Source organism: Bison bison, unplaced genomic scaffold, assembly GCF_000754665.1.
Source record: "Bison bison bison isolate TAMUID 2011002044 unplaced genomic scaffold, Bison_UMD1.0 scf7180017864148, whole genome shotgun sequence".
In the NCBI taxonomy this organism is placed as follows: Eukaryota; Metazoa; Chordata; class Mammalia; order Artiodactyla; family Bovidae; genus Bison; species Bison bison.
The window spans coordinates 7452904-7466094 of record NW_011494720.1 but is presented as its reverse complement, the minus strand read 5'-3'; the positions used below and the strand labels follow the sequence as shown (position 1 = coordinate 7466094).

Sequence of the window (13191 nt, the reverse complement as noted above, 5' to 3'; positions counted from 1 at the left end):
GAAAGCGAACGTCCCGGGGCCGGGTAACGGGATCCGGCTGCTGAGACCCGACACCAGCCAGAGCGAAGGGCGGCCGCGGGCTGGGGTGCCCTCTGCCCCTCGCCCCGCCTGGCCCGCTCTCCGCCCTGCAGGCCAGCCCAGCGCACGGGCCTGCAGGCCACCCCCCAGCCTCCGAGGACGGACGGGAATTCCCACAACCTGACCCACCTTCCCCGAAAAGCCCTGCAGTCCCCTCCCCACCAGCTTCAGGAACAGAAGCAGATGGGCTCTGGGACTTAACTGAGACCTTCCTGGAAGCCCTCGACTGTCAGCCAGTCAGCCGGCCAAGCAGCAGGCGCCACTGGAAAAGGACCAGAGGAAGTGAAAGGGAGCAGCGGTGGGCAAAGCCCGGCTGGCGGCACCTGACCGCCCGAGTCCAGACTGGACATGACCTCACAGTCGGTCCCGGCCCCACGCACTGTGTTCCTAAGCGTGTCATGGAGTCCACACACACACACACACACACACCTTCCGCAACCTTACACACACACACCCCACCCCTTCCACAAGCCTCCACACACACCCATTCCACAACCTTACACACACATACCCCTTCCACAAGCTTCCACACACACAGCCCTTCCACAAGCTTCCACACACACCCATTCCACAAGCTTACACACACACACACCCCTTCCACAAGCTTCCAGGGTGACAGCACCTGCAGGACACGGATGATTCTTACAAGTTGAAGTATCTCCCCCCACCCCCACCGCACACAGTTCCTTCGGGGCGTACCAACTCTTCACCTGCCCGCGGGCCCCCACGGATGCTCTAGCGCCAGGGAGGTCTAAAGGGACAAAAAGTACAGTCCTGAGTCATGAGGGGGAGGCTGCGGCAGCTATCAGATGCTGCCCTTTATCTGGGTAACTCTACCCTGGCCTGGCAGGGCCGGCCCGGGCGATGCCGCTGGCCCTTTCTATTTCTTACTGGCCTGCTCCCTCACAGAGTAGCTTTCCATGCGGCTAGATCACACTCAGATCACACATGCATTAGTAATTCTGCAGTGGAGGAGCTGAACATTAGACGTGAAGGTTCCCTGCACTACAGGAACCACGTAAGCCTGGTCGTCATTAGGTTGGGCTGAAACTCTATCCCTTCATCTCCAAAGGAAAAAATGCACTGGGTTAAGAACTTGTCTGTTTCCAGATACTGATCACCAGCAAGTGGGTTACCCGCCACTGTTTTACTGACAAAAGCAGAAGAAAGTAGCAGGCTGTTTAAAGTACTGTTGGCTACAAAGAGATTAAATGCATACAACCACACACACGTCCAGACTCTTGAGAGATCACCAATTCGGCCAACATCTCCACGTAAAGGCAACTCGTAACTGAGCCCAGGATTTGGTGTATGCTAAGGACTTCTCTGGTGGCTCAGATGGTAAAGAATCCGCCTGCAGTGCAGGAGACCTGGGTTCAATCCCTGGGTCGGGACGATCTCCTGGAGGACAGAATGGCAACCCACTCCAGTTTTCTTGCCTGGAGAATCCCCATGGACAGAGGAGCCTGGCAGGTTACAGTCCATTGGGTCACAAAGAGTTGGACATGACTGAGCTACTAACACGTTCGCTTTCAGGGAACTATTACCCTTCACTTTATTTTGTTGTTATTTTAGTCACTGAGTTGTGTCTGACTCTTTGCAACCCCATGGGCTGTAGTCCGTCCGGCTCCTTAGTCCATGGGATTTCCCAGGCAAGAAAACTGGAGTGGATTGCCATTTCCTTCTTCAGGGGATCTTCCCGACCCAGGGATTGAACCCGTGTCTTCTGATCTGGCAGGCAGATTCTTTACCGTCAAGCCACCTTCACCTTATATAACAAGCGCTAAAAGCATTGCTTCCAGAGTTAGACATGCCGCTCCCGAGCTGGAACTCGCACAGAACCAGCTTCAGGAAAACCCCCGACAGCCAGTCCCAGCACTGCAGACCCCACGCCTTGGCCAGGAAGGAAAGATGCCTCCACATTCCTCCATTCCTCCTCCCGCATGAAAATACCCCGCTCTGTGCCCCATCCTGTCGTCAGGAACACCCGCCTCTTGGTTCCCAAGGTGACAGGACAGCCCCGACTGTCACCCAGTAGTGACGGATTTGCAGGGCTTTCCTTTCTGGGTGAAAGAACACAGGTGTTGATGCTAGTGGGAGATTCAACACCTGTGGCCTGGCTTCACAAAGGTAATTTTAACAGCGGGTACCTGGCGGAGGGAGGGGAGGCACAATGAAGGGTGAACACAGGTGAGCTTGCGGGTTCTAGGATACCACCAACCTGGGTCCCACGCTCATCTGATCCGCAGGGTGGCCTTGGCTGTGTTCTTTAACCATCTCCAGCCTCAGTTTCCCTCTCTCAACGGAGTTTGCATAACCTGGATCACAGAGGTGTGGACGAGGCCCCGCAGGGGAGGGAGTGAGTCGGGCAGGGCTCAGGCTGCAGGCAGGAGAGGGAATCTAGTGGGGGACAGACAGAGGTGGGGGTGCCACACAGCAGGCGGGACGTCAGGAAGGGGGAGTCACGGCGGAGTGTGGCTCCAGGCCAGGCCGGGCCCCTGGACCTGGCACCTGCGTGCCCTCTTTCACAGAGAGGTGGGAGCAGCGACCCAACAACCCCCAAGAGAAAGGGACAGCAGGAAGACTCGCCACTGGTACTGATGCTTTTCTCTAAAAGGCTTTCAGCTGAGCTTCTATTGCAGGATGAGGTGTTTGCTGTGAGGAAGCATTTAACAGGAGGCTTCCTGTGTGCTGTTTTGGATCTGTCAGGAATTCTCTGTTCCTTATTAATTCCTGAATATTCAGGAATTAAGAGGAGAGGCAAACCTCTCCCGGGACTGAGGAATCCAGGCATTTCCTTCATTAGTGTTTCTATATGGTGATAAGTACCCTCTTCCTTCTTGTGAACCATACGGTAAAAGTGATTGTTTACAACTCTCTCTCTCTTTAATATGGATCGCCTATGTTTTTAAGTCTGGAATTTTAATCTTTATCTTTGCTGAGAATAACTACCTTGTAAGACAGTATATATGCCCACACCATGTTCAAGACCCTCTCGAGAAGGTGCTCTGTACCTTCACCCCATCGAGAGGGCGCCTGAGGCCTTCGTGAACAGAGCAAGCCCTGTGCCAGGGGCTTTATTGGCTTTCTGCGTAAACCAAGGAATATCAGCCTCTTTCTCTCCTTTACTTTCTTATCGTTGACTCTGACCACCAGGTTCCCGTCCATTAAAGGACCTCAACAGTTTGCAAACCAGTTCTTTCCAGGTCTGCACTCACGTCCCTCCCGACCTCCCTCATTAATCAGTGGCCTTATCTTCAGGAGCCAAATATTTAGCTTTAGCTTTTGCTTTCTTTGGGTAGACAAGGGGACTTTCTGGGCTGAGTCACGGTGGCAGAGCATACCCACCAGGCAGGTCTTCCAGCTGAGCGGCCAAGACTCCAGACGCTTCCTCCCTGTCGCCAGGGAGACCAAGATGCCATCCGCACCTGCATGCTAATGCGTATCCAGAGCACAAATGCACACAGAACGTATACACGTGTGCACACAAGCATGTTCACAGCATACATATGCTGGCGTGCCCCCCGCCCCCCCGAACAAAAGCCCCCTACCCACAAAGTGCACACACACATAGCCTGCCTTGACGGAGAAAGACTGTTCTTTCCTCTGAGAGAAAAAACATAAAAGGCAGGAGTGGGTGGTTTGAGAACACCTCCCTTTTCTGGCTTCCCAAGAGTCTGACTCAGGAGAAGCCCATTTGCTGTCTCCACATCAGGGATCTAGCCGGCTCCATCTCGCCCCATCTCTTGTCTGGACAACGGGGGCACCGCAGCCCGTTAACCGCCCTCAGGCGTCTGCTATGGGAGCCCCCTTCCTGACGCCTAGGGGCTGACGCCTCCCAGCCCATTAGCAGGGGACACAGGCTGGAGGTGACCCACTGGCATCACAAGGGGCTGAGCCGCCGGAGTTAGGGCGCCTTCCTGCCTCAGGCTCAGTACCAAGCAGAGCCGCCGCCTGCCCCCCTTGGGTGCGGATGTGGGGTTTCAGACCCTGCCGTTTCTCTAAATGCCAGGTCAGCAAGCAGGCAACACCTTGTCTTCCTCTCCCCCCCGTAGGACTTCTGCTCTGGCTCCAGGCTCCTCCTAACACACAGACCTCTCCCTGCCCCCGCTTGCTCTGCTATCTTTCTCGTCTCTCTCCAGGCAGGAGGCTGGCAGCTGAACACTGACCACTCACCCTGGGAGACACCCCCGAGATGCAGACGCCTGCCCACGAGGGGCCAGCTGGCTTGTTTCCTTCCTGTGGCATCCCCAGCCGGTAGGGTCACCATCAAACTCAAGATGTGCATCCGGTTGCCAACGAGGATGCTCCTGGCATCAGCTCTGGGAACTGACTCCTCTCCGGGGTCCCCTTCTCCCCCACATGCCAGGGCAGTCAGGCTGTTCAGGGGTGGGGGGCCCCCGATGGGCATGAACCATCCCCGGCTCCTCCCTTCCGTGGTGGAGAGCACAGGGCCCTTGCGGAGCAGCCTGGGATGAACACGCCCCACGAGGAACTGCCCTGGCTGCCAGCCCACGACTTCCTGCCCCATCTGGGTCTGTGAAAATGAAATCACTGGGCTGCAGACACCAGGAGCCGTGGGGCAGGTGCGGTCATCTCTAAAGCCTTGCTGGGCTGCCACGCAGTACTGGAGGCAACCAGGTCCCTGCCTCTGAGCCCAGAAACTGGGCCCACGGGGGTACCAACGCAAGTCACCAGGCACCTTAGATGAAACAAAGAGCAGAGGCTCAAGCCCTGTGTGTAGAGAAATGAGAAAAGCAACGACCATAGGGATTTCTCATACACTTAAGTGTACTGCATTTAAAGCAGAGTCCTAATCTGCTAAGGTCAGATGGTGCTCTTGCAACGGACTGAATTGTGTCCCCCCACCCACAAAGGATATGCTGACGTCCTAACCCCCAGCACTGTGAACGTGACCTGATTTGGGCAGAAGAGGCACTGCGGGCACAATTAGGTAAGCACGGTCAGGTTGGGGTAGGACACCATCGTCCAACCTGCCTGGTGTCCTGGAAAGGGGAGGAGCCACGTGGAGGAGTGGCAGGAGTGGGTGGTTTGAGAACACCTCCCTTTTCTGGCTTCCCTGTTCTGGACACCAGGACAGAGACTGGCGCGATGCTGCTACGGCTGGGCCACCTGAAGCTGGACAAGAAGAGATGGACCCTCCCCCAGAGGCTCCAGAAGGAGCACGGCCCTGCCCACGCCCCGATTTCGGACTCTGGCTTCCAAAGCTGAGAGACAATGCATTTCAGCTGCTTTAAGCATCCTCACCCCTAACTCCCCCACCCCGCAATTTGTGGTACTTGTTACAACAGCTCCAGGCAAGTACCACCATCTTCTTGACATTTTCAGTGTTTAAATGTCTTATCTTTCAGGAACGGACAGTGATCCGGAGGGCAGTGCTTTCCCGATGACTTCCTTGACAAGACACAGTAGATGTGGCACCAATTAAAAAAACAAAAACTGGTTGAGGGACTTCCCTGGTGGTCCAGTGGTTAAGAATCCGCCTTCCAATACAGGGGACGTGGATTCAATCCCTGGTTGGGGAACTCAGATCCCACATGTCTCAGGGCAACTAAGCCAGTATGCTGCAACTAGAGGGAAACACCTGCAAACCCAGAGAAGCCCACGTGCCGAATGAGGAGCCACACGCCATGACTAATATGACCCGAGGCAGCCAAAAACAAACAAATATATATATTTTAAAAACCTCGTGGTTGTAAGAGAGGAGATGGGGGCCACGTTTCCTCTCTGTTTTTAAAAAATATTTATTTGGGTGTGCCTGGTCATAGTTGCGGCATGTGGGATCTAGTCCTCTAACCAGGGATCGAACCCAGGCCCCGAGTTGGGAGTGCAGGGTCTTTGCTACCGGACCACCCAGTGAAGGCCCATCCTCTGTCATTTTAAACCAGGTGTTCATTCACCAGCCTCATCTATGTCCAGGAGAGCAGACAGTGGGAAAACAGAAGTCACAGGCAAGAAACTGCCCCTGTCACTCATCTTCAGGCTGCTGATTGAGGTCCTCCTACTCAGCATCTGACCCCTAGAGGACCCTCCCCCGAACTGTGCCTTCGGAAAGCCCAGGCAGGAGCAGCTCACACACCAAGGGCAGGGACTCAAACCTGTGCTGAATTAAACCGCTCAAGTCCTGGTAGGAACCACCTGGTGCAGCTGCAGCAGTAAGAGGGGATGCAAAGTCACATCTCCACTAACTAAACACGGGCTGTTTGCAGCTTGACACACACGGCAACACCGCACACGCGCCGTTCGTGGGCTTTCCTTTATGACTGACTCCACTGCCAGTCTACATGGTGGTATCATCCTACAAATCGCATGTTAGCAAAAAACATAAATAAATAAAGCATCTCTGGGAATGAGAACAGAAGTTAGGGGGATGAAGTCAGTAAGAGATTAAGCAGATGATTCTACTCCATGGAACTGAAAGCAACTGATGCCCAACACGGAACTTTCACAAACCTCAGCTGCTAAGACTTGCTTCTAGGATGAAGCCTCAGGAGATAAGAATGAAAAATAACTTTCTTCTCTCATCCTTCCATTACTCATCTACTTTTATTGTTTCCTGTTTAGTTGCTAAGCCATGTCCAACTCTTTCATGACCCCATGGACTATAGCCCGCCAGCTCCTCTGTCCGTGGGATTCTCCAGGCAAGAATACTGGAGTGAATTGCTATTTCCTTCTGCAAGGGGATCTTCCCAACCCAGGGATCAAACCCACGTCTCCTGCACTGCAGGCACGTTCTTTACCACTGAGCCACCTGGGAAGCCCATTCATCTATTTACTTTTGTCTTTAAAAAATTTTCAAATCCTATTGGTTCAAAAAAAAAAAAAAATCCTATTGGTTCATCCATCAGCTGCTCTCTGAATACCCACCACCTTTCCTGATTGCAGCAAAAATTCCTGCTGTTTTTTAGCTGCAATTACCCCAGGTAAGCCATGTTTTTCCAGCATGAGAAGAGAATCAGGAGAACACCGTGCAAACCAGAGGCCACGCTTGCAGACACAGCCCCAGGGACACTTTCTGTCCTCCTTCCTGGGAGAGTGAGGAGCCACGCTCATCAGAAACTGCCCCCAACACCCCGAGTGGAAACACATTTGCGTGGGTGCATCCACTCTGAGCCACCGGGGACCCCGGGCTGGCCTGGGCACTGACCTGCTCCGTCTCCACGAAGTTGGACACGTGGCCGTCGTCGTTCACGCCGCGGGTGTGGAAGCGAGCGCCGGCACGCTCGCAGCTGATGCGGGAGATGAGGCAGGCCTTGGCCTGCTTGTGAGAGGCATACACCGTGCGGATGGCCACCACCCCGCAGATGACCTTCAGCAGCCAGTCACAGCAGTTCACCTGGTGCTGCCTCAGGGGCACGTGCAGCAGCTGGTTCCTGCAAAACGGAGCCCACGGTGACTCGGGCCGCCTCACACCCTCCAGGAAACACTGCACTCGTAGCAAGCAGGGGCGATGCCTGGGGGCCGTATTCCTGCAGTGCACACGCCCCGTGGACTCCACACTCGGGACACACAGCAAGGACGTTCACGTGCTCTAGGGGCACCACAAACGGCAGGGCCACCAGGACACAGGCAGTGGGAAAGGGCTACTCCCGGGCGTCAGCAGCAGTGATGGCATGCAGGTGCAGGTGTCAGCCAGTCGCTGGGCTTTCAGGGAACCACAGAGGAGCCTCTGTTTACACCAGTGCCCTCTTCAGTTTTTGAACATAAATCCCTTCGGTAACAATTTAATCATGTTTTATGGTGAAAGAATAATGATAAACGACAAATGATAAAAATAATTAAATACATGTATGCTTATTTAAATTAGATACAGATTCCACAAGGTGAACATGATGAGAGTATTACAAAGCAATGGGAATTAAATAAAAAGGATGAGATGAACATAAAACTTAAAGTTCCAGTACTTCCTCCCCAAACCAAGTGGATGGTTCTGGGTCTCTGGCGTCCATGATCTTCATGGGATAACAGCCAGCATTTAGAAAGGGAACCAAGCTCCATTCTAAGTGCTTTGGGATGGATCGACCCATTTCATCCTTGTATCAGCCTATGTATAGGCATTATCATTCACCCCATTTTACAGATGAAGAAACTGAGGCACAGAGGAGAAACATTTGCCCAAGGTCACAGAGCCAGGTACGCGTGGCATGGAAGCTGTGCTCTTCAGCCCAAGCCTCTCCTGCCGAAGGCCCTAACTATAGAGCTGCCCCCGCACACAGTCACACCGGCTCTCATGTCTCACTCACCTCCCCGACACCCACGGGAGCTTACTGAGCAGGTGATGGCTGAGAAGTGCGGCTTGGGGGTGGTACGAACCTCAGGCTGCTTCCAGACTCTACACGCTTCACCCAGGGAACCCGAGCTGTGCAGTTCTGCGGTCCTTCACATGCTCCCCCAGAGGCAGGGACCCCCACAGTGTAGCGAGCTCATCTAGATCACGGTGCGCTGTGTATTTAAAAAGGTAGCACCATTCCTGCCCTGAGCCCTCATCAAAGACGCAGCGCCCGCGTTTCTGGAGAAGTGTGCTGTGAGCTCTGACATCCCAGGTGGCTTCTCCAAGCAGCAAGAGCAGCCGCTCCCCACTCTCAGGCCAGCCTCCTCCCTGACATGGCCACGTGGGCACTAAGGGACACACCGCCCCCCGGGAAGCAGGGCCATGTCTGAGCTCTCACACAGGGCGCTGGGCTGCTGAGGAATGATGAGCACGAAGCATCACTTTACAAAAACACCTTCCCCTCTTCTGAATCCCTCTCTGAAATTCAGCTGATAAACCAACTTTGTTGTTGTTCAGTGGCTCAGTCGTGTCTGACTCCTTGCAACCCCATGGACTGCAGCACACCAGGCTTCCCTGTCCATCGCCATCTCCCGAGCTTGCTCAAACTCATGTCCATCGAGTCAGTGATGCCATCCAACCACCTCATCCTCTGTCACCCCCTTCTCCTCCTGCCCTCAATCTTTCCCAGCATCAGAGTCTTTTCCAATGAGTCAGAGCTTTGCATCAGGTGGCCAGAGTACTGGAGCTCCAGCATCAATCCTTCCAATGAATATTCAGGGTTGATTTCTTTTAGGATTGACTGGTTGGATCTCCTTGCTGTCCAAGGGACTCTCAAGAGTCTTCTCCAGCATCATAGTTTCAAAGCATCAATTCTTTGGTGCTCAGCCTTCATTATGGTCCAATTCTCACATCTGCACTAAATCAACTTTAGTAACCCATGTATTAAATCTGCATCAAGGGAAGGTCTCCAGAATGTTCCAGGGTCTTCCAGCCATACAGTGATGGCTGCCATCAGTCATCAGGGGTCAAAGCAACCTTCTGCTAAACAGACAACTCTAAACAATCCCTGTTGTAGTCACACTGGCCTGACCCCCTGTAGGATGGCTCATAATCCTGAAAGAAGAAACCCAAACCTATAAAGGAAAAGAGCTTGCATCTCCTTCCAGGACTTGATTGTACCGGGAAGCAGTTATCGACGGGGAACAGTAACCACCCAGAAAAACGCCTTCACCCACCAAACCCCCACTCTCATGCACCAGCCGCGTCTATTGCTGACCCCATCTGACTCCAGATGTGGGCTCAGATCTTGAACCCAGCACCCCTAATGGTGGGTTCAGGCAATCAAGCCCGTGACCATGCAGCCGGGCCTGACTCAGTTGTGGTGAGCTGCACAGGTGCCGCCCTGAGCCCAAACACCACGCACCGTCCAGGGCTGGCTTCTCCTGGCCAACTGGAGGCAGTCCAGAGTCCACCTGGGGCCTCCCCTTTCCCAAGTCCCTCTCAGTCTTCACTGGGTGACTCCCTGCTTTGTCTTTCTCTTCCCTGTGTACCTCAAATCTCCAACCACAGAGCTGGCACAAGGAGCCCTGGGAACAGTAGGTAGGTACAAAGGGTGACACAGACTCCCCAGGCATTCAAGGCTTGTTACAGCTTCCGAGACCTCTAGCCTCAGCTCATCAGGCAGTCCCAGCTGAAAATGGCCCCGTGGCCTAACAAAGACTCCTTCATAATCCACAGCCCCTGCGTCCCTGAGCTTGGCTCCCTTCAGGAGCACAGACATCCGCAAAACGGAGCTAGGGATTCAGACACACCATCCGCTGGACCTGATATCCGGAGTGTGGTCCTTGAACCAGCGGCCCTGGCGCCACCGTCGGCCGCTTGCTGGAAAGGCAGAGTCTCGGGACCCAGCCCAGTCCTGCTCAATCAGAATCTGCATTTTTAACAAGATTCACGTCCTTGAAGTCTGAGCACACTACTGCCCCCCCAAACCCCACATCACCAGAGAACCTAAGGGGATCTGGGGGCAGCACGCACATATACAAGGACACTGCGAACCCCTCTTTGTCCAAGTGGAGTCAGGAGCTCGCTTGTGGGGTCCCAAGCGCCAAGGAAAGTACACTTACAGGTGATGAAACCTGTGACCTCCTCTGTTTGGGCAAAGGGAGGAAGGAACACACAGAGGGCACAAAGATGCCTCATCGGCCCTGACTCAGGGCGGGAAAGGCCCCAGAGGCCAGCACTGGAGCCAAGAACACCCAGTCCTGTGAGGTGTCTCCGAACAATTCCTACAGCAGGACTTCCATCTCTTCTGCTTCTGACTCGAACCTCCTGGTAAGTCTGAAGGGAACAGCTCCATTATCTGCAAATCACCAGGCCCCACCCCGGGTCTTCCACGGGACCTGTCAAAGGTCATGAGCCCCGGGGCTGACAAGAGGAGATAACTGACACTGAGGGGCATCCACGCCCGTGGTCTCCGAAGGGGCCCATTACCGCCCATCACCTCGGCAGGATGACTCGGCTCTGCCGCTGAAACCGACAGGTTTGGCTGTGGGATTAGCAGCGTGGGACCTGGAGCCAGGATGCCCGGGTTCCAATTCCCTGCCTCATTCAAGCCTCAGTCTCCTCACCTGTAAAATGGGAAAAACAGACCCTACCTCATTGTTTCCTATGAGGAGTATGTGAGTTACGACCCACAGAGAACTTAGAAGAGCGCTTGCTTTACAAATGTCTGTCCGCTGGAGGATCACCACGAGAACTGAGGGGCCCGGGGAGGCGCTGAGCACAGGCCCATGCGCTCAGGGAGCACCGGCAGATGCCGGCACTGTGCTCCTTAGTTACGGAGCAGATTTTCCTTCCGGAGTCTACATAAGACCACCTTGAACACCCTCCCTGATTCCAGTGGGGGCTAGTTTTCCTCTCATTGTGCAGAGAGCGTGGGCACCAATCACGGCTCCCACAGGTAACCCACGTGCCCAGGGATGATGCTAAGAGACAGAAGATGCAGGTGCTCATCAGAGCCCGCCCTCCGTGTGAGCCAGGGGCAGAGGACCAGGGCCTCACCAGAAGAAGGAATTCCCCCACTCGGAGCTGTCGTCACCCTGCTTCTGCGCCCGGACGGTGAGGTCGAAGCAAGACCCATCGTTGGGCCAGGAGAAGTAGAAGACCCCCGAGTTGAGGATCTTCCGCAAGGCCGCGAGGCGGTCCTCCTCCTTGGCCTCTTCCTGGAGAGGGTAAAAGTCGGTGGCGGTGATTTTGTAGATCTCGGCCTCTGGGATTCTGCCCACAGATGTGCAGCCTGTCACCAGAACCAGGAAGCTCAGGGAGGTGCCACCTGGAAGGCAAGTGAGACACGGGGACTGAGGATCGCAGGCGGTGACACGGGTGACCGACAGCCGCAACCACGAGATGGACTTCCTGTTCTCTCCCTCACCTCCCAGCACCCCGCCTTCAGCTGAGGGATCTGCCTGCCACCCGAGCCCAAAGCCGGCCCGGCCCACCAGCAAGAGAGCCACCTGCAGCCTGTTAAAAACTGGAACTCTCAGCCCCACCCCACCAGGCCTCGGGGGCGGGGCCAGCAGCCTACTCTTAACAAGCCTAGGGGTTCCAGGTGGGTCCTCCCCCACCCCCAAGCCTGACATACTGCCTGCAGCCTGCCCAGCCCACACCCCAAGCCTCTCAAATCCACCCTCCCCACAAACCCCCAGGGCCCCGTCCTCCAAGCGCCACTAACAGAGCGGCCTGATTTCAGACCGACTTCTGCCTCTCCCCACCACGCAGCACACAGAGTCCAGCCGCTCTTATGGGCTGTCTCTGTGGCTCCCCAAAGCACCCTTGCACCCCTGGACTTCTGCCAGCAAGGCCTTCCTTCCCACTCACCTTCCTGCCCCCACCCTCTAGACCAGCTGGGGCCTCCTTGATGTCTCCACCCACCCCATGCCCTTCCCAGGAGAACTCCTCTCCACCCTTCTGGGGTCAAGTCGGCAGCACCTCCTCTGGGGAGCCTTCCCTGCTCTCCTGAGACACTGCCAGGTGCCCCTTAGACACTGCGAGGAGCACTCAGATGTTCCCTCTTAGTTCTCATCACATACAAAGCTAACAGCCTCCTTCCGTGCACGTATCCCCCAGCCGACTGGGGGTTCCTTAGGGACAGACTCTGTTTGGTTGTCATATCCCGGCAAGCCGGCACTTCACACAGCAAGTGTTTGATGAAAACGTCCTAAATAGGCCAATGAGACAGCAGCTCAAGCCCCCTCGCCCCCTCCCCGTGAAAGGCTACCCCAACCACTGCGGACCCTGTTGTTCGCAGGAGGAGAGACACCCCCCTTCTGGGGACCCCACCACACCACCCACGGCTTTTTCTGTTCCACGTCCCCAAGTTGCAGCAGGTCCAGGCACACAAAGGTGCTCGAAGACACGCGCTGGGGGCGGGGACGGTGGGGACACTGACCCACCGTCCTCTATTTCAGGAGAAGGCCCAGGAGACAACTCGGTGGGTAGCTGGCCTCGCGGGGCTGGCGTGATTCCGGCAAGCCGGCCAGAATCCTCGTCCCACCAAGGTTTAAGGGACTCGCTCCTACCAAGACCTACTCCGGATGACCTGTGGTCACCGTCTGGAGCCGTGGTGGTCAGCGTTCTCAGATCTCTGGACACTCCGCTGAGACCCTGAAGACAGCACTTAACAGGAAGACAGCACTGCTGGGGGCCAGGGGACGTCAGGTTTCATTAAAGACCCCTTCATTCAATAAATAGGTCACCCACTCCAATAGGCTTCGGGGGTAGGGGAGGAGGTCACATACCACCTCTCCGGTCATGTGATCAGG

The 13191-nt window shown here is 55.2% G+C and overlaps 2 protein-coding genes across 2 annotated transcripts in view; both read right to left on the bottom strand.

The window, feature by feature from the left end:
• The window catches only part of SYNJ2 (synaptojanin 2), a 113760-nt gene that overhangs the window by 50236 nt on the left and 50333 nt on the right, over positions 1 to 13191 (bottom strand). The window contains 2 exon segments of the mRNA XM_010840875.1: positions 7247 to 7472; positions 11432 to 11702. Coding sequence (XP_010839177.1) covers positions 7247 to 7472; positions 11432 to 11702 — 497 coding nt within the window.
• Positions 1803 to 5582, bottom strand: LOC104989243. Its single transcript, XM_010840874.1, has 2 exons — positions 4255 to 5582; positions 1803 to 2478 (listed from the first exon to the last, which is right to left on the bottom strand). The coding sequence occupies exons 1-2, from the start codon at positions 4844 to 4846 to the stop codon at positions 2402 to 2404; spliced, it is 669 nt and encodes a 222-aa protein (XP_010839176.1). The 5' UTR covers positions 4847 to 5582; the 3' UTR covers positions 1803 to 2401.